General features: G+C 39.6%; 1 protein-coding gene across 1 annotated transcript in view; it reads left to right on the top strand.

Annotated features, from left to right (window-relative positions):
- LOC124286379 (cyclin-dependent kinase 17-like) overlaps positions 1–25,183 on the top strand; it is a 93,160-nt gene that overhangs the window by 10,929 nt on the left and 57,048 nt on the right. Inside the window, 2 exon segments of the mRNA XM_046722741.1 lie at positions 434–547; positions 549–627. Of these exon segments, the coding sequence (XP_046578697.1) occupies positions 497–547; positions 549–627 (130 nt within the window). The 5' untranslated portion in view covers positions 434–496.

Below are 25,183 nucleotides of genomic sequence, written 5' to 3'. Positions count from 1 at the left end.
GCCAGTCTTAGGATAGATGTCATTGCAATATATAGGATATGAAAGATATCATGCATATCAGGCGATCAGGTGCCTGATTCTGGGGGTGTGGATTTGAATCCAGAATACTAAACCCAACAATAATACTAGAATCTGTACTTTACTGAGAAAGTGTAATCCCAAATATTATATAAACATGTGTTACATTTGACCACTTTCTAAATGGCATTGTGTATTCCTATCATTCACACACACAAACACACTGGGTGTATGGGTGTGGATGACAAAAGTTGATGAAGACGGACGTAGATCACGACAGGTGTGCACAAGGAAACAAGACTCAGGAATAAATGAGTCTGTAGTGTTTGTCCATTAGCGCCTATGCGACATGATACACCAGGAGATAATAAACATGATGACCTGACTTTGTAGACACATGACATTTCTGTTACAGACCAATGGCTATCTGGCAATACCACTGACCAAGTCCACTTGGTGGAACTGAGCTTTGAGAAAGATGATGAAACGACTGAAGCGCCGGCTTTCCCTGACTCTAAGGGGGGGTCGCGCCCGGCGAAGACAGTCTGTCGGAACTTGCGGAACAGTTAACAATAGAAGAAACAAGCGACATTGCTGTACGAGAAAATGGTGAGTCCTTGTTTACAACCTTGATGCTTAGTGATATTATTGGGGTATGTGTAGAAAAGTGATGGTTTCGTGAAGTTTTACATTTTGATAGTATTTCTTTGTTCTTTGCTTTGGATTGATGTGGTTTGAAATGTGAAACTTCGGAGGGATTTAGTAGATGAAGATCCTTTACCTTTGTTGATGTAATATAGGCATCAGTTGGTCAATATTCACTGTATGGAGCGTTAGTGAAAGTAGGACCTACTTGCTACATTTCATAAAGTTAGTGAGTGAACTTTGCCTTTCAGTTCACACTGAAACAGTAAGAATAGTCACATCTCAGAAAACCATATGCCAGGATAGATGGAATAAGTATAAAATATAAGAGCTTGAGCATTATAGGAAGAGCATGGTTCTGAAGGATGTAGTTTCTATACTTCAGAGGATGTAGAGTTATCTCATTTATACATAACGACCTTGACCTTGACTTATGACCCATGCTAAAAGGACATGCTGTCCCAGTTTGCCGACAAAACCAGTGAATCAATTAATACACATGATATCTGATCTTTGTAATCTATGACAGTCAGTAGTATGGAAAAACATTTTTCAGGTTTCAGTTGTAAAAGGAAACATATAAGAATTTAAAAATACCCTGTATATATTATACAGCCCCTTCTGATTTTGCATTTAGAACATATTTAATAATTATTCAAGTAATGTGGGTCCTGTTCCTTGATAGATGATGTGTATGTGATGATTTGTTGTGTAATTATCAAGATATCTAATGTGATGTCTGTCCGGAAACTACTCATAAAAGGCTGATCTATCAGACTAATGAACAGGTGATCCAATATATGACTCTTTATCAAACTGATCGTAGGGAATGATAGCTGGAACAGAATATATATGTGTATATTAATTTATGAAATGTAGCACGTAGGTCCTACTTTCACTAACGCTCCATACAGTGAATGTTGCACAAAGTGTATAATTTCACTCCCAACTAAGTTATCAGATCTCCTGGCTGCAACAGGTGTGTGTGGAGGTCAGTTAAGGTCGTGCCAGGTCGCTGGGATGGTAGAAGACTATTCATCACCTCTGTGACCTGACTGGCTGGACCTTGCTTGCAAAGGCCCCCAGCTGTGGTATAACCATGAATACTGACCGCAGTGACCGCAGCTAGCCATTGATGAAGTCTGAACATTTTTACAAGTCAGCACAAATTGTGCTCATTACAGACAAGTCGTGTAAAGGCATGACACTATTCCCAGCTCTCAGGGTGGTTTTACAGAATGATATGCTGGAGCTTGAATTTGGGTTAAGTTAATGGCTTCTTAAAAAATGCCAGCTTATCAGCTTGTTCAAAGCGAGTTTACAAATTTAAACAGCAATCTTAATTGTCTTCCACTTAAACAAAGTCTTGTTTTAGCTGTTCTGTGTATATTGTATTACAAAGGAGCACTTTTCTGCAAATGAATGCTTATCTTAACTTTCTTGTGGATGTTTGTGTTTAAACATGCAGTTGGTTGTAGGCCATTAGGTTTCCACTTGATAGCACCTCCAGTGGTTTATCTTGCTGATGGGGGTCCAGAGCATTCTGCTTCATGGTTTAATATGGAGCCTAATGGAGGAAATTTAGAGGACAATTAGAGGACAAGAGCCTATTGAAATATAAGAAAAAACAGAGATCTTATTGCTGTCCCTCACAGAGTCAGGCAGTCCACTCCATCTGTAGTCCAAGCATAAAGGGAACAGTGGGGTAGCCTAGTTGTAAAAGTGCTGAAGACTCGGGTTCGAATCCCCACATGGCTACAATGTGTGAAGCCCATTTCTGGTGTCCCCCGCCATGATATTGCTAGGATATTGCTAAGAGCAGGGTAAAACTACACTCATGCCAAACTTAGATATAGCCTTGCCTCAAGACTCTACTTAATTTTAAGTCTATGACTGCATTGTATTTCTGTGCATATGATATGCAAATCTTGATAAGTGGATAGTTAGTATGTCAATCTCTTCAAGGAACAACTTGTTACTGTTATTTATAAAGTCTACAAAATATTAATTCAACAAGTAATTATTGCAATGGAGACTTGTTCTTGTCTACCTGAAAGATACCTAGTGTTCTGAAAACATGGTGCTTTAGAGTCTGATCAGTTCTGTGGGGTTTTTAATTTTAGTGAAATATTGCAATTTTTTCTCTATGCCAAATTTGAAATTAAGATTGCAAGTGTAAAAGAAAGGACACTACAAAATTGCTAAATTTCTACAAGCTCAAGGGATACCGTTAGCATTGGGTCTCTTTACCCCGGGGTAGTAAGCTGCTACAATGTGGAGTCTTGTACAAGTAGAGGGCTTTAGCTCATGTTGTTTACTGTTTGTATTGTGGCCTTACACAAATATTGACATGTAATGGATAGCGACTGAGAAGTGCTGACCACCTGTGAACATCCTGAATGATGACAAGAGCGTTTTGGACAACTGAAGGGCCAGGCGACTGTACAGAGTAACACAGGGACATTCTATACAGCTATTGTTGGTTGATGAATGACTTGTATATGTCAGGTCGTATAGTGGTGGTTATCTCTAGTTAGGTCTCAGTTGGCCTGGCTGGTATAAAGGATCAGATTGATACACCACGAAGTACGAAGCCTGGACTCTCTTCCACAAAGGAACTCAGATCGTTACTCTCATGGTCACATAGACTGAGTCTCATCATTGCCTTCAGTGGACTGGACTTAGACTTAAGCTCTTGTCTGAATGTGTACAGGTTTGACAGAAATATATACTTACGTTTTAACTGACAAGGAGAGATGAGGGATTCAGAACCTGGGGAAATCTGGGCTTGCTTTATTTAGGGTTTTTTGCAAGGCTGACACATGTCATCGTACCACAATTGCGTAGATTGATGCTCGTGCTGTTGATCACTGGATTGTCTGGTCCAGACTTGATTATATACATACCGCCGTCATATGGCTGAAATATTGCTAAGTGTGGCGATAGACAACAAACCAACCCACCAATTTAGGGTTTTTGCATTACAGAAAGGGCTCGGCAGATGGAAAATGATGTGGTTCGGGGACTGTGAAACTGACTAGATAAGACTGGACCCCTGGTCCTGAGATATTTGGTATTGTGTCTACATTTGTTTCATTTCAGATTATTGTTACCAAGTATTTTACATGGCTGTGAAGTCAGCTGCTTGACTTTGCCTGAAATTTGAGTTCTTCAAAAGATATTTTGATTCCCGAGCAGTAATTGAGGATTTGAGGTTGGAGCATTAGGTTCCCAGCAACTTATGCTTTGACAATCAGAATATGGATGGAATGGTCAGGTCTTGACTTGCTTGATTGAATCATATGTCGACACTGACCATAATCATGGCTGCAGATGTTTTAAGGCATAAGTGGCAGGGCTCGATTTAGTGCTTTTTTACTTGCACTGGTGCAACTAAATATCACAAAGTGCAACCTAGTTATTAGTCAAAAGTGCACCATGTGCAAGTCATTTTTTGAGAAATAAATCAATAACAAATCTAAGTATGTCAGTTCATTTTTCTTCTAAATTTTGAATAGCCATGGCACCGAAACATTGCCATTTTTAGACACTTCTCGGCTATGACAGCTCATGTAAACAGGGATCAGCTGCGTATCTGTGTTGCTATGATTTCATGGGTTATACGTCACGGAAATATGTTTATGTGCACCAAAACCTCTGACGTTTTAGCACACGTTTTTGCAACTGGAATTTGGCTTGTGCAACTAGGTTTTTATCTTAGGTTGCACCTGGTGCAAGTAGGTTAACATCCCTTAAATCGAGCCCTGAGTGGGCCTCCTAAGGTTATCGGACACTGGGGTAACCTAACAGTCACACCGAAGACCGGGTTCGATTCCCAACCTGGGCACAATTTCTGGTGTCTCCCGCCTTGATATTGCTGGAATTTTGCTCAAAGTGGCATAAAACAAAACTCACTCACTCTAAGGTTATCTTTCACATTGGATTTTGATTGTTTTCTTCAGTTATACAATTTACTTGTACTGTCTTTTACGTCATAATCCAGTGGGTTGACTTTTATTTTGACAATTCTACAGTTTTATTTTAGTTCAATCAGCAATTGTTGACTGTCTCGTCTCACGTATCACATCAACTCACAACACTGATACACCTGTCACAACAAACGTCATGTTGCACACCTGTGTCTAATACAGTCGATTTCATATATACGTGATGTCTGCACTTCATCCAGTAAGATTAACCATGTCAAGGTATACATGCAGCTGCCCAATTACACACTGTGATGTGATATGTGAAGTCTCTTCATCTATATCGGCCCTCAAGCTACACTCAGTGAATTAGGTTATGGTGTCTATCTTACTAAAAATACACAGTTCAGTGTGAGCTCTGCTGATTAAAATTACAGCTTACTGCAAGCTCTGCTGATATCAGTCACACGATTGTCTGGTCCAGAGTCTATGATAGAATATTACTATGGACAGCCACAAACAACAAATTTAACTACAACCGCAGTTTAGACTGCAGGTAGCATGGCTTTGTCTTGCAGGGCGGTAGGGTAGCCTAGTGGTTCAAGCGTTCACTCGTCACGCCGAGGACCCGGGTTCGATTCCCCACATGGTTACAATGTGTGAAGCCCATTTCTGGTATCCCCTGCCATGATATTGCTTGAATATTGCTGAAAGCAGTGAAAAACTCACTTACAGATAATTTTATAAAAAGCAGTTATGTTGGATGGTACCAATATGATAAGAGAACTAGCTTCTTTACTAGTAGTATTCCAATAAGTTTTACAATCTAATTTGGTTTTTGCTTAATTATTGTTTCAAATATAATTTAATTTCATCTTCCTCACCACAAAAATGTATGCAATTACATGTTCTCATGAATATAGGTAGATTGTATTCTGCCCTGTGGGTATCTTTTGGAAATAAATATTGATATTTGTCTGATTGTACTATTGTTCCAATTTCATTCCATCTTCCTCCTCCAAAATACCCGATTACAGTTGTCCTATAAAATATTACATTTATTGGTGGCCGGTATAAGTTAACGATGTGTCCCAGTTTTCAAGGATATGTCATTGGAATGTTGATAACTTAGCTCAGGTCGGTGTAAGAAGTGGTTAGGGAATTAGCTCTCAACTGTTTATCACACTCAAATCAAATATCTGTTCCTCACCGCTATGTGGCTTTCCCACTTAAGCTGTCCAAGTGTCCTGCCTGTTGAGGAACACTGTACCATGACAAATAGCCTTCGCGCCATGTTAAGTATGACGCAAACACTGTAATACAGGCCTGTTGATCGAGAGATTGCAAGTAGACAGTGGAACAGGAAGTGTGTGTTCAGTTAGTCCGTCAAGGTAACTAACTGTTCCAGGAGCTGGTTAACTGGTTAATCATCATCATTGTCAGTGTGTGAAATATCCACTGGCCCGCTAGCCCGTGGCTAGTAAAAATCCAGTTGTGCCAGTAAATCTCCACAGTCACTGGCCAGACTGACTAGTGAATGTTCATGGGATCATTTTGTGAATATATCACTCTCTCCGACTTGTTAAGTTATTATACACTTTTATATCATGCAAGATGCATTGATGTTCATCATATTAGCAGCTTAATGATGAAACCTGTGTCTATATTCAAATTTCGGACTAGTTAATTATTTTGTGGGCTAGTAACTTTCAGGCATAGCTATCCCAACTGGCTAACAAAATTTTGAAACTATTTTGCACACTGCTCGTTGTCAAGGACAACAGTGAATTAGTGACTTATGACACATCAGCAGTTTAGCAGTCAGCGAGACAAAGTGTGAGTGAGTTAGATTTAAGCCGCTTTTAGCAATATCACGGTGGGGGACACCAGAAATAGGCTTCACAATAGGATTCCCCATGTGGGGAATCCCCCCCAGTCTTCAGTGTGACGAGCGAGCGCTTTAAACACTTGGCTATAGGTTCAACTGATGATCCAGTGTTCATCATCATGATTCTATGTCATTACTAGAAACTGAAAGAGTCATAAATGTTTTGCCTTTAGGTAAAAGTTCAGTGTACTGAATCTAAATTATTCCCATTCGAAGATGTCAATTTAATAAATGTTGTACAACAAAGAATGTTGCAATAAAGTTTAGTCTCAAACTTGCTACTGTTTGGAATTTTCAAAACTGAATAACAAAATAACACCCCTAGTACATGTGGTCTAGTAGTCCATCTCCCAGAGTCTGGAGAAGACATCAGTCCTACTCAGATTTAGAATATTTTAGTGCGTTTAGATTATATCAGTTTTAATAGAAATAAGGATTGCTCTGGGCTCAGTTTGAATCTGTTTTGCAGAAAAATATATATTTCGTTTATAGATAACTCTTTGTTCATGCTTTCCAAATGTATTATGCTGACATGCAATGATATAACTGAAATGCTGTTATTTCAAACACACACATATACCTCTCTCTATCTGTTTTCTGCTCTCTCTTCTTTCTCACTCACTCTCTCTTTCTCTGTCTCTATCTCTCTATCTATCTATCTATCACTCACTCACTCACTCACTCACTCACTCACTCACTCACTCTCACTCTCACTCTCTCATTCAATCACCCGCTCAATGGCCTGGTGTTTTCACTGACTTGTTTGTGTTTGTGGGAAGGCAGTGTAAAACGTTCATGCTATCAAGAGGTGTTGTCACCCAGAGTAAGACTCCATAATTTCATGTTTAAAGTCCATGTGAGATAGCTAGGTTATCACTATGTGTTACACATGTTATATTTGGGATTACACTTTCTCAGTAAAGTACAGATTCTAGTATTTTGATGGGTTGAGTCCCATCTGGGATTCAAACCCACACCCTCAGAGTCAGGCCCCTAATCGAGAAAGTGTAATCCCAAATATAACATTGTGTTTCATTTCTAAACAGCATTGGGTATTTCATAGCATATGGACATGGGGCCGTGCCAGTTCACACTTATCAGAGGGGGGTACACAAAGTCTGTAGTCTAGACTACCAGTTGTCCGTTTTTGTGGAAGTCACGGTGGCTGAGCGGGCTAGGTGGCTGACATTGTGCGCTGGCGATTATGTGCCTGACTCTGAGGGTGTGGGTTTGAATCTTGGATGGGTCTCAACCCAACAAAAGTCCTAGAATCTGACAGGGCTCGATTTAGGAGATGTTACCCACTTGCACCAGGTGCAACCTAAGATAAAAATCTAGTTGCACCAGTCAAATTCCAGTTGCACTGTTTTTAATGCAATATGTAATATCAGAAATATGCTATTGAATTATTTAGATGTTTTATTCAGAAGTTTACCCACTCAAAATTGACTTGCACCTGGTGCAAGTTAGACAAGTAACTAGGTTGCACTTTGTAATATTGGGTTGCACCAGTGCAAGTAACAAAGCACTAAATCGAGCCCTGTCTGATCTTCACTCAGAAAGTGTAATCCCAAATATAACATGAGTTACTTTTGACCACTTTCTAAATGACATTGTGTATTTCAGAATAAACAACTTACTTGCTGTAGACTCTTTGTTTAATATTAGGACTGAAGTGATGCTCTTGTGCAATCATCACTCACCGTCTCAGTCGTCTCACGCCTAGATGCTGTTTACTGGTCAATAGCTGGGAGAAGCATTGCCACTGGTGTTTTTCCTTGCAACAACTGGCCAGGTTGACAGTTTGGCTTTTGGACTTGGCGCATGTTTAGAAATATGTGTGAGATTGTTTCTGTAACTATGGCAATGCTGAAATAGTTTATATAAGGATGAATGAGTACAAATGGTATTTATTCTTGTGAGGTGATCATCCTGTCCCGTAGGCATGAGTAAGTAGACAGTGTGGTGCTGTAGTTGAGGTTGTTTTTACAGAAGTTATACAATTTTTATCAGTGACATTTCTTTCTTGTGTTTTGAGGGATATTTTATAAGTTCTAGTAATAGTAGTAGTATCACATGTTATGTTGTTTTATTCATCTGGTTTGAGGTATATAACCCACAATAACTTGTGAGGTGAGGTGAAATTGGGTTTTACGCCATGCTTGAGAATATTTCGCTCATATGACGACGTGCATGCCTGTGTATGTGTATGTGCGGCTGCTTGTTCTAGCCCAGACTTAAGCTGGTTTTATAGTAATAGCCCACTGAGATACCATGCCGCAGTGAAGCATGAATACCCCACTCAGACACATTATACTGACTCCGAGCCGACCAGTCCTTGTTGTACCCATTAATGCCGAGAGCCAGGCAGGGACCAACAAGTACCATATTTTAACGTCTTTTGGTATGACGCGGTCGGGGATCAAACCCGCGGCCTTCCGTTCTCCAGGCGGACGCTCTAACCACTACACCACAGAGGCGGTCCAATAACTTGTAGTACCACATATAGACCAAACAGCACTGTGATAAATTCATCTTGCTGATCTGTTTTTTGTCTGCCATTTTAGTAAAAGAATTAATAGACACTGATAAATGATAGCTGTTCAGTTGAGCAGTGGTTAACTTTGCTGTCACAAGACTTTCACTGACTTATTAAAAAGACAGCTTTTTGCTAGGTAGAGATGCTAGAGATTTACTGTCGTGCTCACAAATCCGTGTACAGATTGTTTTCTTCATCACATTATACAGAATTTATTGTCCCACTCCGGAAATAACTAGGAGATAAACATACTGTGTTGGAAAATCAGAGGTATATAATGAAATTATAATGGCTCTAAATTTGATTTAAAATCAAACGCAGAGGTCTTCAATAAAAAAATTATAGGTATTATAATTTCGTTATATAACTCTTATTTTTCAACACAGTATGTTTGTCGCTATTCTACCATAACCGCGTAATTATGATTTTAAAAAAAAAAATACATACTGTGTTGGAAACTTTGAGGCATATAACATAATTATGTACCTCTGAATGACTTTAATTAATCACAATCCAGTATTTACTGAAGTCATGGTAGAATGCATTTTATCAAGATCACATGAACCAATCAGATCTCTGCTTTCTGACATGCAGGTAAGATAATATGATTTGGTGGTGAAAAGAGAAAATTTGCAAAATGGTTCATTTCAACTGGTTCTATTACCCATTTGTTTATTGAGATAGATTTTTGACACAAGGAAATGACTGCTTCTTTGAGAATACTTTTGAGAACATTTGTTTATGGAACACGACTACAATGATTATTTGTTCAGGATTTAAGATGGGATAGTGAGAAGCAGGAATGGTTTAGTTTTGGATCAACCAAAAAACGCATGTTTTCTGTCTTTACATAGACCCTTTATAATGTCACAGTTGTCAGTGCCAAAGTAATTGAGTCTTCCAGCAGGGAACCTGTCAAGGTCCGGGTTAGAATGAACCTTCAGTAACCCATGCTTATCGTAAGAGGCGACTAATGGGATTGGGTGGTCATCCTCGCTGACTTGGTTGACACATGTCATCGGTTCCCAATTGCGCAGATCAATGCTCATGTTGTTGATCACTGGATTGTCTGGTCCAGACTCCATTATTTACAGACCACCGCCATATAGCTGGAATATTGCTGAGTGCGGCATAAAACTAAACTCACTCACTCACTCTAGCAGGGACCCTCACTTGATATTAATTTCAGAAGATTTTGGTGTTCTGTATGAACGAATGAACTGTACTAGCAAAGGTAATTTGAACCAAAAGCTATTTTAACAGACTCCGACTTCTTGACTAGTTTCTAAGGTTACAGTCTGCCTTAGGCAGATAGTTTTATTTGTTGTTAAACCCCACACTCAGCTATGTTCCAGCTATTCAACCGCAGTCTGTAAATAATCGAGTCTGGCCAACACAACCAATCCAGTGATCAACATAATGAGCATCGATCTACACAACTGGGATACAATGATATGTGTCAAGCAAGTCAGCAAGCCTGACCACTCGATCCCTCATATTTCAAGCATTTGTTGCTAAAGACCAATCCTATCCCTCATCAACAAATGTATCCAATACAGATATGCAAGTTACAGTAAACAAGCCCAGGTGACTGTCTCTGTAAATAAAGAGAGTCAGTGGGTGCCTTTCAGATGTTTGTTAAGGTAATTTGATAGCTGTTTTATGTGAATTTTTTTTCTTTTTTTCTTTTCAGAAACTAGATGTAGGTAGGGCTATGGCTTACTATCCCAAACTGACAGTATCTGTTTGTAAGGTCATGTATTGATTCCCATGCCACACAAAGTAAGATGATGAATCAAGAGTGTGTTGGCTTGCATCAGAAAAGCCTTGTGGACATTACAAGTATTGATTGATTTGCTTGATAACAAGTTAAAACGGACAATGACTCACTCTCTATGGAGACATGCAGGAGTTACCTCCCTTGGTATATTGCAGTGGCTTCACCTAAGCCTGTTTATCAGTTTCTATTGTGTTATAATAGAATGAAACTTGTTTATGGGTTTTGGAAAATATTGGAGATGTGTGTTTGTGTAAGGAACATTTTATGAATTTAGAAAATGAATTTCATTTGGTTTGAACTTTGAGTACTGTGGAAATCTCAGATGAAGATCTAGGTTAGAATTGTGGAGGCAACTACGGATTGGATGGTTGATTCACAGACTTGTATGTGGCACACCATCGCATGCTGTTCGTGTAGATTGATGTCCACGATGTTGATCATTTACAGGCCACCAATTTCAGACTATTACATTAGTTCTGCATTAAACAAACAAATCTTTTGTCACTGTATAGAATCTCAGTTGTTTTCGTTATAAAATGTTCCATGTTTTCTATTTGGTAATTGCATAAGGAATATGCTGATGGTCTCATTTGTTTCACAGTTAACGTTTGTTAATGATGCGCGCATGCATGCACGCGCACGCACATGCACGCACGCACGCACACACACACACACACACGTTTGTTATTAATGCAACAGTGTCTAGCGTGATCTAGTTCCAATTATTGCAGCCTATACAATGAGGGCCATATGGTCAATCTTGTTGATTTACAAATACCATGCATATGAAGTATCTAATTCAGTCGTCTGCACAGTTTCCATCTAACTGATGGTAAAAGTGTTCGTCAAAATGGAAATACCATTGCTGAATTTTACAAGTCTCTGAAATGTTTATGAATTACACAACTGACAAATTCATCTTTGCATTCTTAGTACATGTTATATATTCCTTGGTATAATGGAACATGACTGGAGGTAGTATTGGAATGTAATATTGCTGTGCCAGTATATGTGTGGTAGATAAATAGGTAAATAGATAAAATATTTATTGTGCAAATGTTCCATACAGAAACAGTGACAATATTCTATAAACTACATAAACAAGCTATATAATGAATCATATATATATATATATGATGAGTAACAAAACATATAAATTTTTTACTTTTCTTTTATATTTTTTTTTTCAATCAACAAAGAACTTTATTAGTAAATGCTAGACATTACCCCATGATCATATCAGAAGGCAAAGACGAAAACTTAATATATTATCTGGTACTACGCTTTTTGAAAATCTGCCGTTTGTTCAAAATGCAAACTTGGACTATAAACAAAACATGTGTAATACAAATGTGTATAATAATAATAATAATGGCCTAGGACAATCAGATCTTCTATATTTGTTTAAAGTTGTACATGTGGTAGCAAATAATTTTTATACTATTTGGATCATTATTTCTAAAAAGGAGGTTAAATTTTTCAGTGGTAGTAAGGCTGAGAAAGTTATTAATTTTAGAGGAAAGGGAGTTAAATATGGGCTTTCTTGCATCTGAATGTTTAGTACAACACATGAAATGGTGTTCTTCATCCACAAGGACAAGGTATCTCCACTGACTCTGGATTTGGCAACCAACGCGTCTGTGGCCAGTGTGGTATGTGTGGCGCTGCTGCCTGATGAAATGGAAGACAAATGTACAGATTACAGGAGAGATTCTCTGATGCTATCTGGAGCCGGAGGCAGCCAGTGGTGCTGACTTTGTTTATAAACACTAAAGTGGGCTCGCTGGGGGATATTCAGTGATAACAGATGGATACATGGTCAGAGTGGTCCAGCAGTTGGAGGCCAGCTTCTTAGGGGGTAGAACTATACAGAACTGTACAGGGTGAAGTGGGAATCTTGGGGTAGAACTATACAGAACTGTACAGGGCGAAGTGGGAATCTTAGGTAGAACTATACAGAACTGTACAGGGCAATGTGGGAATCTTGGGGTAGAACTATACAGAACTGTACAGGGTGAAGTGGGAATCTTGGGGTAGAACTATACAGAACTGTACAGGGTGAAGTGGGAATCTTGGGGTAGAACTATACAGAACTGTACAGGGCAAAGTGGGAATCTTGGGGTAGAACTATACAGAACTGTACAGGGCGAAGTGGGAATCTTAGGTAGAACTATACAGAACTGTACAGGGCAATGTGGGAATCTTGGGGTAGAACTATACAGAACTGTACAGGGTGAAGTGGGAATCTTGGGGTAGAACTATACAGAACTGTACAGGGTGAAGTGGGAATCTTGGGGTAGAACTATACAGAACTGTACAGGGTGAAGTGGGAATCTTGGGGTAGAACTATACAGAACTGTACAGGGTGAAGTGGGAATCTTGGGGTAGAACTATACAGAACTGTACAGGGCAATGTGGGAATCTTGGGGTAGAACTATACAGAACTGTACAGGATGAAGTGGGAATCTTGGTAGAACTGTACAGGGCAATGTGGGAATATTGGGGTAGAACTATACAGAACTGTACAGGGTGAAGTGGGAATCTTGGGGTAGAACTATACAGAACTGTACAGGGCGAAGTGGGAATCTTGGGGTAGAACTATACAGAACTGTACAGGGTGAAGTGGGAATCTTGGGGTAGAACTATACAGAACTGTACAGGGCAATGTGGGAATCTTGGGGTAGAACTATACAGAACTGTACAGGGTGAAGTGGGAATCTTGGGGTAGAACTATACAGAACTGTACAGGGCAATGTGGGAATCTTGGGGTAGAACTATACAGAACTGTACAGGGTGAAGTGGGAATCTTGGGGTAGAACTATACAGAACTGTACAGGGTGAAGTGGGAATCTTGGGGTAGAACTATACAGAACTGTACAGGGCAATGTGGGAATCTTGGGGTAGAACTATACAGAACTGTACAGGGTGAAGTGGGAATCTTGGTAGAACTATACAGAACTGTACAGGGTGAAGTGGGAATCTTGGGGTAGAACTATACAGAACTGTACAGGGCAAAGTGGGAATCTTGGGGTAGAACTATACAGAACTGTACAGGGCGAAGTGGGAATCTTGGGGTAGAACTACACAAGGCTGGGGGAACAAATATACAGAACGGGTGGAATTTGGGGTAGAGCTGTACAGAACCATAGAGAACCAAATTGGGAATCTAGTTGTCTGTCTCTCAGAGTTAGAGGACAAGAGTGGGATTTGGGGGTCGAGTTAGAGGACAAGAGTGGGAATCGAGGGGTAGAGCTATACAGGACGTGAGTAGGAAGTTTTGGATTGGAACTATACAAGGCCAGATAATGGTATTTGGGGATACATGTATCCAGAATAATGGTGATTGTGCTTAGAAGACATATCAGGAAAAGGAAATGTTTCACATTTGTAAAAGGGTGATCTATCTCATCTACCATAGATTTTGCACCAATATCCTTTGGCAATAAAATAACTATATGGTACGTGCCTCAGCTTATCCACCAAAGTTTATACCAAGATAAGTAAAAGTCTTGATGTTTAAACCTTGACATATCTAAAACAAACAAGTGTCAGTCGGCCACACAGTACATAACTAAGAGGGCTCAGCTGGACTTCCATGTGCAGAAAGGCATGTGTCTTGTAGTCTCGAGGCACCAACTTGGTAAATGGTTGGTTATGTAAGGTCCAGAACTCTGTCTTCATTACTGCCAAATCAAGTTGAGGACAAAACAGTTCCATTGTAGACAGTGCTGCATGACAAACAAATGATGAAGCGTTATGCACTGGTAACGAGGTTCATCTGAAGGGATTCAGATTAGGGTAGATGGTTGTAACTTGACAGAGGAACAACCTCCATAGGTAATGCAGTGTATGACTAAGTAAAGAGATTGATTGTTTAGGTAATATTATATTAGTCAAAGGTTAGTGTAACAGTTTGGATTGCATGGCCTCTGTGGTCTAAAAAACACATTATAACTTCTCTTTATAAATGAGCCTTTGGATTTTTTTACACAGAGCCTGTTTGGAATTTCTAGGGCAGAAGAGGATACTTGTACACAGTGCGAGGCTGGTGATATATCTAAGATGTGCAGCTGTATCTGGTGTGGGGGGGAGGGGGGGGTTGTGATGCTGCTTGCCTGGTGGATATACACTGATAACACAACCCGCATCTTAGCCTTATCATTTCTATAGCCAGTTTCAGCATCCCTGCTACAGTGTTCACTCATTGCTCTGGGCAGGAATAGAACTTAATTTGAGGATCTATATCTCTGAGTGTGTGGTTGCGAGAACCAGCTTGGAGATGATGGCCCTTGTTTCAAATTTGCTGAAATTTAAACTTTTTTCCTCTTTACATTTCATTTTGTTTTTATCTGTATATATAGTCCATTCCAGGCCAGATAGTTTAAGTTATTTCTTTGTTGCTGGACCCAACACTGGTCATTTGTAATTAAAAATCAGTTTATACCAGAGATATATACCAGGAAGTGAGATTTGCATGACAGTCTTCTATGTCATGAAGGGGCGGTGGGGTAGCCTAGTGGTTAAAGCGTTGGCTCGTCACGCCGAAGACCCGGGTTCGATTTCCCACATGGGCACAATGTGTGAAGCCCATTTCTGGTGTCCCCCACTGTGATATTGCTGGAATTTTGCTAAAAGAGGCGTAAAACTAAACTCAGTCAGTCAGTCAGTCAGTCTATGTCATGATTCCTACTGAGAAAACTGTTTAATGGCAGTCTGTAAAATCTGTTCTGGACCAGACATCCAGTGATCAACAGCATGAGCATCAATCTGGATACAATGATGTGTGTCAATCAAGTCAGCAAGCCCTGTTTTCATACTTTGTGTTGTTTCTTTAACTCTTTATGTATCTGTTTATATACTTGTTTGATGATGTCACTATTTCTGAAAAGGAAATTTGCCCAATAAATATCTTGTATCTTATATCCTGTGGGATTCTCCTACTGCTGAGGTCAGCCGCTGAGGTCAGCCATGTGTTGATGGCACAACCATCTGTAGGAGACACTCCTATATCGGATACATCAATAAGGCTTTGATCTTCACATGTTGGCAAGTTGACTGAGGTTATGGACAAGCCTCAGTCTTTAGTCTAATGTTCGAATTCAATTTGACCCCTGTTGAGAGACATGTTGGTGGTTCATTAACTAGCTATGTAATTAACAGTGAATGAAATCTTCACTGATGAAGTAAACATGTTTATGGATGGGATGCCAGAAACTTTGATTCAGATCCTTCTTGGTGAGTTCTATTTGTAATCTTGAGCTATTTGGATACATATCACTTCTTTTGGCTCTCAGAACATTGGGTCTTTTTGAAACAAGTTGTTTATTCTGCTGAAAAGTAAAGGTGAGGTGAGGTGAAATTGGGTTGTACGTCGTGCTTGAGAATATTTCGCTCATATGACGACGTACATGCGTGTGTATGTGTATGTGTGGCTGCTTGTACTAGCCCAGACTTAAGCTGGTTTTATAGTGCTAGCCCACTGAGATACCATGCTGCAGTGAAGCATGAATACCCCACTCAGACACATTATACTGACTCCGAACCGACCAGTCCTTGTTGTACCCATTAATGCCGAGAGCCAGGCAGGGACCAACAAGTACCATATTTTAACGTCTTTTGGTATGACGCGGTCGGGGATCGAACCCGTGACCTCCCGCTCTCCTGGCAGATGCTCTAACCACTACACCACGGAGGCGGTCTTGAAAAGTAAAGACTCACTCGATTCTTTCGTGTTTTTATAGTTAATCTAATCCAGGTTAGAATTGGTCTTCAGTAAACCATGCTTATCGAAAGAGGTGGTCAGGCTTGCTGATATGTCATCGTATCCCAATTGTGTAGATTGATGCTCATGCTGTTGATCACTGGATTGTCTGGTCCAGACTCAATTGTTTATAGACCTTCGTCATATAGGTGGAATATTGATGAGTGCGGTGCTAAAAACACCAACCAACTAAACCGGGTATGAAATCACATTCACTCATTCAGATATGAATAAATGCAGATTTATGTTAATTTCTCTCGCTCAACAAATCAGTCACGGTGACAAACATACTATTGAGAAGTGAAGGTTTTTACCTGCTGCTATTTAGACAAGAGGTCACCACTTGTAATGGATGACAATCTGTCTGAGCTGATTGCGCTTGGTTACTAGATGTGTAGTATTGGAATGAGGAGTGGTGAAGGCTGGGTTCACAACTGCACCAAGTAGCCAGTACTAGATCTTTGATGTTGTGGTTGATATAGTACCTAGGTACCTAGTGATATAACAGCTGGGAGTAGGTTGAGCTGACTGAAGATAGTGGCAGGTCGACTGAGTACATCGGTGGCTTTTCCCCAGAGTCAAGGTCCTACCATGTCCAGCATCCGCCATCTTGTTTGTTTGTTGTTCAATGCTGTACTCAGCAATTAATCACATACTGTTTGAATGTTTTATGTAGAAAATATCTTAAAATTGAGGTAGTGAATAGTGTTTTGTGCCGCTTTGAGCAATATTCCAGCAATATCACAGAGGTTGACGTCAGAAATGGGCTTCTCACATTGAACCCATGTGGGAATCAAACAGGGGTCCTCTGTGTGGCAAGCAAACGCTGTAACCACTAGGCTAGTCCACCGCCTTCAATATAATGGATGTCTCCTGCTGAGGAAGTTATGGTTTGGAAACAAAGACAACAGGACCCCACGAAGCACTAATGTAGAGAGGTCTATGTGGCAATAGCCAGGGGCTACTGCGGCTACGGACCACATGTGGTGGTCAGTACTTCCTACACATGTGGTGCGCAGTGGCTAGACTAACACTTCGTCTCTGAAAATATAGAATTTTGATAGAAACAAATTTCTCCATTTACATTGAAAAGGATCACAAGTTTGATGGGAGATTTAGAACCTGAGGAAAATTGAGTATAGCTTTATATAGAGCTTTTCCACAGAAATGGCTGGAGAGAAGGGAATCATATATTTTGAGGACTACAGGGATGACAGAGTGGCTAGGTCCCAGGTCTCTAACACTGACCAGTTCACAGCGTTTATAGTGTGTGGCCAACCTAACATCTAGTCCCAGAAATACTCAAGTACCTTTAAAGTATTTTAGTACCTTGCCCGTGGGTTTCACCAAGGTGGATAACATCTGAGACTTGCTTGCCTCGCCTATTAAACTGACAAGTGTTACAACTTGAACTGTTTGAGGCAGTGTTCATTCCATGTCAGTTTCTAATCTGGTGGACTTCACCTTATGATGTTTGTAATTATCATGGATGTGTAATAAGCTAAATCTTAGTCTATTTGACTAGGTCCGTTTCTCACTGCAATTTCAAAATTAAAACTAATCTTGTCAAGACATTTGTTTTAAAAGCAGAAAAATGAAGGTTTGAAATACTACAGCAGGCAAAATCAATGATCCTATTCAATTTTGAACAGTGTTAGGGAAGAAAATCACAAATCTTACCAGTGCATCCAGTTTCTTTCATCATCAATATATTGCCATCCATCTATGACTGGTCTACTGTCATGGGTACAATGTGTACAGCCCATTTCCAGTGTCCCCAAACATGATATTACTGTAATATTACTGTAATATTACTAAATTAAGGCGCTGTAAAACCTCAACCACCCTCTCACACTCACTCACTCACTGACCCACCCACTTACTCACTCACTGACCTACCCACTCACTCACTCACTGACCTACCCACTTACTCAATCACTGACCCACCCACTCACTCAGTCACTGACCTACCCACTCACTCACTCACTGACCTACCCACTTACTCACTCACTCAATGACCCTGCCACCCACTTACTCACTGACCCACCCACCAAATCACCCACCAATCACCCACTCACTCACTCACTCACTCACTGACCTACCCACCCACTTACTCACTAACTCACTCATTCTGGTATAACTATAAGTTTGCTTCGTATCAGCTGTGCTCTGAGAGACCTGTCAGCCCCAGTACTGTGTCCATTAAATGTTGATTAAGTAACATACTCCAGCCTCTCCTGTTATTCATTGTGTACGTCTCTGTGTAAAAGAGATGTGTGCCTTTGCAACAAATACCTACTTATTTCCAAGCACCTACATGTTCTGGTGGTAATTCAAGTACGTGATATTTTAGAAAGTGAAACCTTTCTGCTGTTTTCTGCTTCTCTGACAAAACAGGCTTGTATCAGAACTTATTGTAGGAGGTAAAGATATTGACGTCATCATGCTTAAATGGGAAACTTGATTCCTCCGGTTTCAGTAAACAGCTCTATTACAAACTTACAGGTTTCGATGGCGCTGCTCGCTGGTTACATTGTTGTTTTATCATGCTGAAGGCTGAGATTGGGTTTCTGTCTAGTGTGAAGCTCAGTATTTGTGTCCCCAATGTTGAGACATAAATGAAGTCTCTCTCACTCACTCTCTCACTCACTCACTGACCCACCCACCCACTTACTCACTAACTCACTCATTCTGGTATAACTATAAGTTTGCTTCGTATCAGCTGTGCTCTGAGAGACCTGTCAGCCCCAGTACTGTGTCCATTAAATGTTGATTAAGTAACATACTCTAGCCTCTCCTGTTGTTTATTGTGTAGGTCTCTGTATAAAAGAGATGTGTGCCTTGCAACAAATACCTACTTATTTCCAAGCACCTACATGTTCTGGTGGTAATTCAAGTACGTGATATTTTAGAAAGTGAAACCTTTCTGCTGTTTTCTGCTTCTTTGACAAAACAGGCTTGTATCAGAACTTATTGTAGGAGGTAAAGATATTGACGTCATCACGCTTAAATGGGAAACTTGATTCCTTCGGTTTCAGTAAACAGCTCTATTACAAACTTACAGGTTTGATGGCGCTGCTCGCTGGTTACATTGTTGTTTTATCATGCTGAAGGCTGAGATTGGGTTTCTGTCTAGTGTGAAGCTCAGTATTTGTGTCCCCAATGTTGAGACATTAATGAAGTCTCACTCACTCACTCACTCACTCACTCACTCACTCACTTTCAATGTTGAGACATTAATGAAGTCTCACTCTCACTCATCACTTCATGGCCTCTCATCACTTGCTTCTGTTAGGCTGTAATAAGGTTAAGATAAAAGAAATTCCTTCATGAAAGCTCATTGTCACATTATAACTTGTTGACATTAATGGTTTTAGTTTGTATTTCTTCATGACTGTTACTGAGGGGCGGTGGGGTAGCCTACTGACTGGGTTCAATTTCCACATGGGTACAATGTGTGAAGCCAATTTCTGGTGTCCCTGTCATGTTATTCATCCTCACTCACTCACTCAAAATCCAACCACCCAAAAACTCACTCATTTGTGTTTCTGATCACTTATAGTGTATGAATTTGGCGTTCAGAATTAATCATGTATTGTAAGAAAAACAGTAGTTTCCATAACAAATACACTCTTGATAAAATTAGAAAATATATGTGTACATGCAAAAATAAGATTGAGCAACAATGGTTTTTGTTGTTGATCTTAAGCAAGTGTTATGTTTGTGGAAAAAGAACATGTCAGACTTTCTCCATTTGTCTGAGAGTGAATTAGTAGTATGGAAAGTAGTTTATGTCTCTTGTGTCCTGGGAGTGTCAGCAGCTCGTCAATATTCAATTGAGATAAGAGACAAAAAAGTCCTTTTGCCCAGGCCTGATTAGGTGTAAGACTGGTAAAATCAATTGATCATACATTTCACTGGTGAATTTCATTTCAGTTTAATGTTCGACAGCCTCACAATCTTCTTTACGAACAAGCATAATATCCCATAGAATTCATTTACCCATTTAAGAAACATAGAACCTAAATTTTTAAGAAGACCACAGTGTATTCAAGGATTTTAAATCCAATCCATAGTAAACATTGAAGATCTAGAGCAGTTCCGCAGCTATCTATTTGTTTAAGGATGTGTTTCATCCGTAAAAGCCCATGAAAAGCACATTATACTGATCGCCTGCAATAAAGACATTGAAGGTGAAAGGCTCTCCGGAACCGAAAAATTTGCAATGATAGGGAGATCTGGTGATTGATTGATGCTGGGTCTCAGACACTCCATTTGCAAGAACAGAACTGTTCATTTTGTTGGGTCCTGATGCTGCTGTGATAGTTGATTAGAGATTACCCAGTCAGCGGAACCCTCTCAGGGAAATTGATATGGTTGGCCATACAGGACCAGTATCGGGGATTTCTCAGGACACTGGAGTTGTGGGCGGACCTTTGGTCATTCCGATGCTTTGAGAATCAGGAAACTTGTTTGTTGTAATGACGGTGTTGTGGACTGAAAATTGGTCAATTTATGTCCTGTTTATAGGGTGTTTTTCGTGGAAGGGGAAATGATTTGTTATTTTGGGAGATTGTTAATATTTCTAGGCCATTGAACATCAGTAGTGTGAATTATTATACAACACAGTTTTATTCAGATAAAGTAGAACATGATAACTTTGGCACTTTACAAAACCATCTTGAATAATATTATATACCATACTTACAAGAAGTTGAATAAAAACAAATTCTTTGATGTTGCTTCAGTTGATCTGTTTTACTCCATCTTTTCTAATGTTCAAGTTACTGCTTTTTCTTAATATTAGACTGATGCTTAGTCAGTGAAAATATATGATTTTGACAGACATTAATAACTCCATTTAAATTGGAAAGGCACCCCAGTGAGATCAAGGTAGTCTGTCTCAGTCCCTGAACCACATTATTGTCCCTACTGCCAAGCTCTCTCTGCAGTGCTAAAGCCTTCAATAAAGCAAGTCTAGATTTCCTCAGGTTCTGAATCTCTGGTCTCCCTAGGGCTCCTTTTCAATTTAAATGGGCTTGTTTGTTACTATCAAAATTATATATATTCAGAGACTAAGCATTAGTCTAAGATCAAGGATGCAGAGCCTGAAACTGAGGAAATCTAGACTTGCTTCATTTAGGGCTTTTTCGTTGTAGGAGGGGCTGGGTGGAGGAGGGAATAATGTGGGTGAGGGAATGTGAGATAGTCTAGAGGGATATACGCAGGGCGCCTATGGCTGGTGTTATTGTATTGCAGATAGTGACTGATCTCCATGGTGTTCACATGGAAAAGAAGCACACGATGATGTCATAATGACATCATCAGACAATAAAAACATGTTTACCTTTCTGCAGACATGTATTTCATTTCCATGGTAACAGGTTCTTTGCTGTGATGACTTTTTCCAAAGGAACCATGATCTGTTGTTGAAACAGGTGCCTAAGACAAAGATAGTAAATTGTATTTTGACAATTGTGAAAACACAGATTTATTTCTAAAGCAGTGATGTTTCTCTTCATGGGTGGGTCTAAATTAAGTGTAAGCACAATAAGACTTTGGTTGAAGTGTTCTATTTATCGAACAGGTACAGATTGATTTGAAACCTGTGTACAATCGTGTCAATAAATGATGTAACATTTAAGTAAAGCTCTGAATGCAGTTATAAAGAATTGACTCAATTTTTAGAAGCTGCATTTTAGAAGTTGCTGAATCAATGAAGACAAAACACTTGATATTTGAGCACTGGTTCCAAAAGGTTGCATTGAAAGAATATATGGAAGTTGAAATCCATCAGGGTGCACTCAACGATCATTCTCATCTCCCTGGGGAATATGACCTCTCGGCTCCGTGGGGAATATGACCTGAACTGTCTGTGAGGGTCCAGAAGGGTAACAGTCGCTTTACCATCTCATATTTAATGATATAGTACTTACAAGTGTATATTATTTCAATTCAGATTATTTATATAATAAAATTCTTAGAAAAACACATATTGAAAATCAATAATTATGAAATCTATATTGCCATTCATCATGTTCATTTGATAGTAATTAACAGATTATGTCATAAATGATGTAAGCATTAAACATGTTAAGGACATTCATTGAATTACATTTATACACACCTTGTAATATAGTAGATTTATTGCATACTAAAATGCTTGACATAACTGGAAGCACTAAATCCTGATTGGTAAGCTGACGTTTGAAATCAGTTGGTAAGTGTGACCATGCCCTGTGAAGCATGTCATGTTTAGCATGGTCTGCCTGTGCTAATAGCTGTGGTGAGAAAGTGTTCACTTTGAGCCTGCATGGCAACATGCTTTCACTGCCAGGCCACAGACAATAGAGATGAAAGGCTGTGCTTGATGAGAAGAGGCTGACCCAAGCTTGGAGTGTTTACTGAAACTGACTATAGCCGTAGCAGGCCCGAGTAGCATCATTGAGAAACTGTACAAAGCACAGTGAAGTCCTACAGGCAACTGTGGTGAATACGTCAGCTCCGACTCTGTACAATTCTTACTGGGACCAATCTGGATATGTCCGTCTGCTCATCTCTTCATTTGTGAATCCGTCTGCTCTCTTTCCATTTGCCATTTCACCATTTGGATGTATATATTTTGGAGTCATTTTCACTGATTTAGTTGGCAGTCTTGATGACTGACGTGAATACCTGTCCGTCTCTCCGTACCTGTCCATCTGTCCATGCAGGGGGGGTGTCGTCAGGCAGTATGTCCGGCTTGCAGTCGGTGACATCGGACACTGTGTATCAGTCCGATAGACTGTATCGAAACGTGGACATGCAGTTGCTGTGCAAAGATTCCATCTATAACAAGACCCTGTCCTGGCTGCGGAATCTCAAGCCCTGGTCCAAGTCACGATATTCCTCAACCTCTCAACTTGCATCAGGGTCCAGACATTCAGATAATTCCGATTTTTGGATACATCTTCAACATCTTCATCTTCAGCATCTAGAGCTTCATTGCAGCCACAGACTAGGAACTGTTCCACTCTACCCAGGGATGCAAAGCTAGGTAAACAGATATCTTCTTATCCTTTAACCAGATAGTTCCTTAAACTCTGTAAGGATACATCAAGACTGGGCTTCTGTCATCAATCATCTGGCACTTGAATGCACCCATTTCTAAATTCCTTTAGAACAATTTGCCATAAATTTGTCATTTCTAAAAAAATAAATTAATAGTCATTTCTTTTCTTTTTTTCTTTTTTTTATTAAAAATAGTTATAATTAACTATAGGTGTAGATCTTTAGATCATTTTGTTGTATGGCTGAGATGTTGCTTGTGAAACAGAAGAAGAGGTCCAAGTTTTTCAACCCAAGCAAAAAAAATAATTGCATTTTCATCAAATCATAATTTTAGCGGTCACAAATTTTAAAATTATTTTACAGTTAAATGTTAGTTTCAGATTTTAAGCACAACCTTCACATATCTGACATAACGACTGTGGAATTTTTAGCAAAGTATGACAGAATCCATTCTTTAAAGAATTAGCATATGATATGCTTGTGCTGGTAATTTGTACTTAGGTGCTAATCCCTTTTCTGTTCCTGGTGTGATTTGTAAGACAGCCCAGGAATTTATGTGTTGTCATTGTACTTCCCCTGAAGCAAGAAATGTTCTGTTCATCTTTGAGTGTCTCAATGTGTCCGTTAAAGTCACGTTAGTTAATCTACACAGAATATTCCTCTTACATTTTTTCAGCAAGGGTCGTTTTTCATTGTGAGTGTAATGACAGCTACGTGCAAGTTGAATAAAATCAATGACATCTGTTACTGGTAGAATGTCAGGTGTGGAGGTGGGAGAAAACAGGACTTGCCTTGATTACCGGAGAATGTTAAAATTGTCATCAACTCCATTGACTACTCAGCAAACTTAAAGAACACGCCATGTTTCATGATGCTAAAATTCATCACATGTGACATGGAAGGACGACAAAAATATACAATGGAGAAAATTCTTGAGAAGAAATATGAAGTTCCTGGAAGTAAAGAAACTATTCAATCTTACAGTGAACTCAACTATTACAACATTGTTACAACATATTTACTCAACTGGGGCGGTGGGGTAGTCTAGTGGTTAAAGCGTTCGCTTGTCACGCCGAAGGCCCGGGTTTGAATCCCCACATGGGTACAATTTGTGAAGCCCATTTCTGGTATCCCCGCCATGATATTGCTGGAATATTGCAAAAACACCGGCGTAAAACCATGTCAGTCAGTCAGTCAGTATTTACTCAACAGGATTTTGGTAATTCCTGTAATGATCATTTGACCCCTAGATTTATATGTCACGGTAAAAGCTGTAATATGAAAGACTGAGGTGTTGTTAAACTTCTTTTGAGTTGCACTTTATACGAGGTATGCATACTTTACATTAGATATGTATGTGGAAGGTAGTTCAATCTTCCTTGCAATATGACATACAATTTGTTTACTTTGTTTATTATATTGCTGAGTGTGGCGGGAAAACTAAAGTTACTCACTCATTACTTTGTTTATTGTTTATTTGTATCTGAAGTGCTTCAATGGGGAATGTGTGGTGACAGAGTCAGGGGTGATGCCACTTTTAGTAATATTCCAGCAATATCCCGTTGAGGGACACCAG

Source organism: Haliotis rubra, unplaced genomic scaffold (assembly GCF_003918875.1).
Source record: "Haliotis rubra isolate DU_JTF1 unplaced genomic scaffold, ASM391887v1 Scf381, whole genome shotgun sequence".
Classification (NCBI taxonomy): Eukaryota; Metazoa; Mollusca; class Gastropoda; order Lepetellida; family Haliotidae; genus Haliotis; species Haliotis rubra.
Note: the sequence above shows the minus strand (reverse complement) of the source record. Positions and strands in the feature narration are given on the sequence as shown.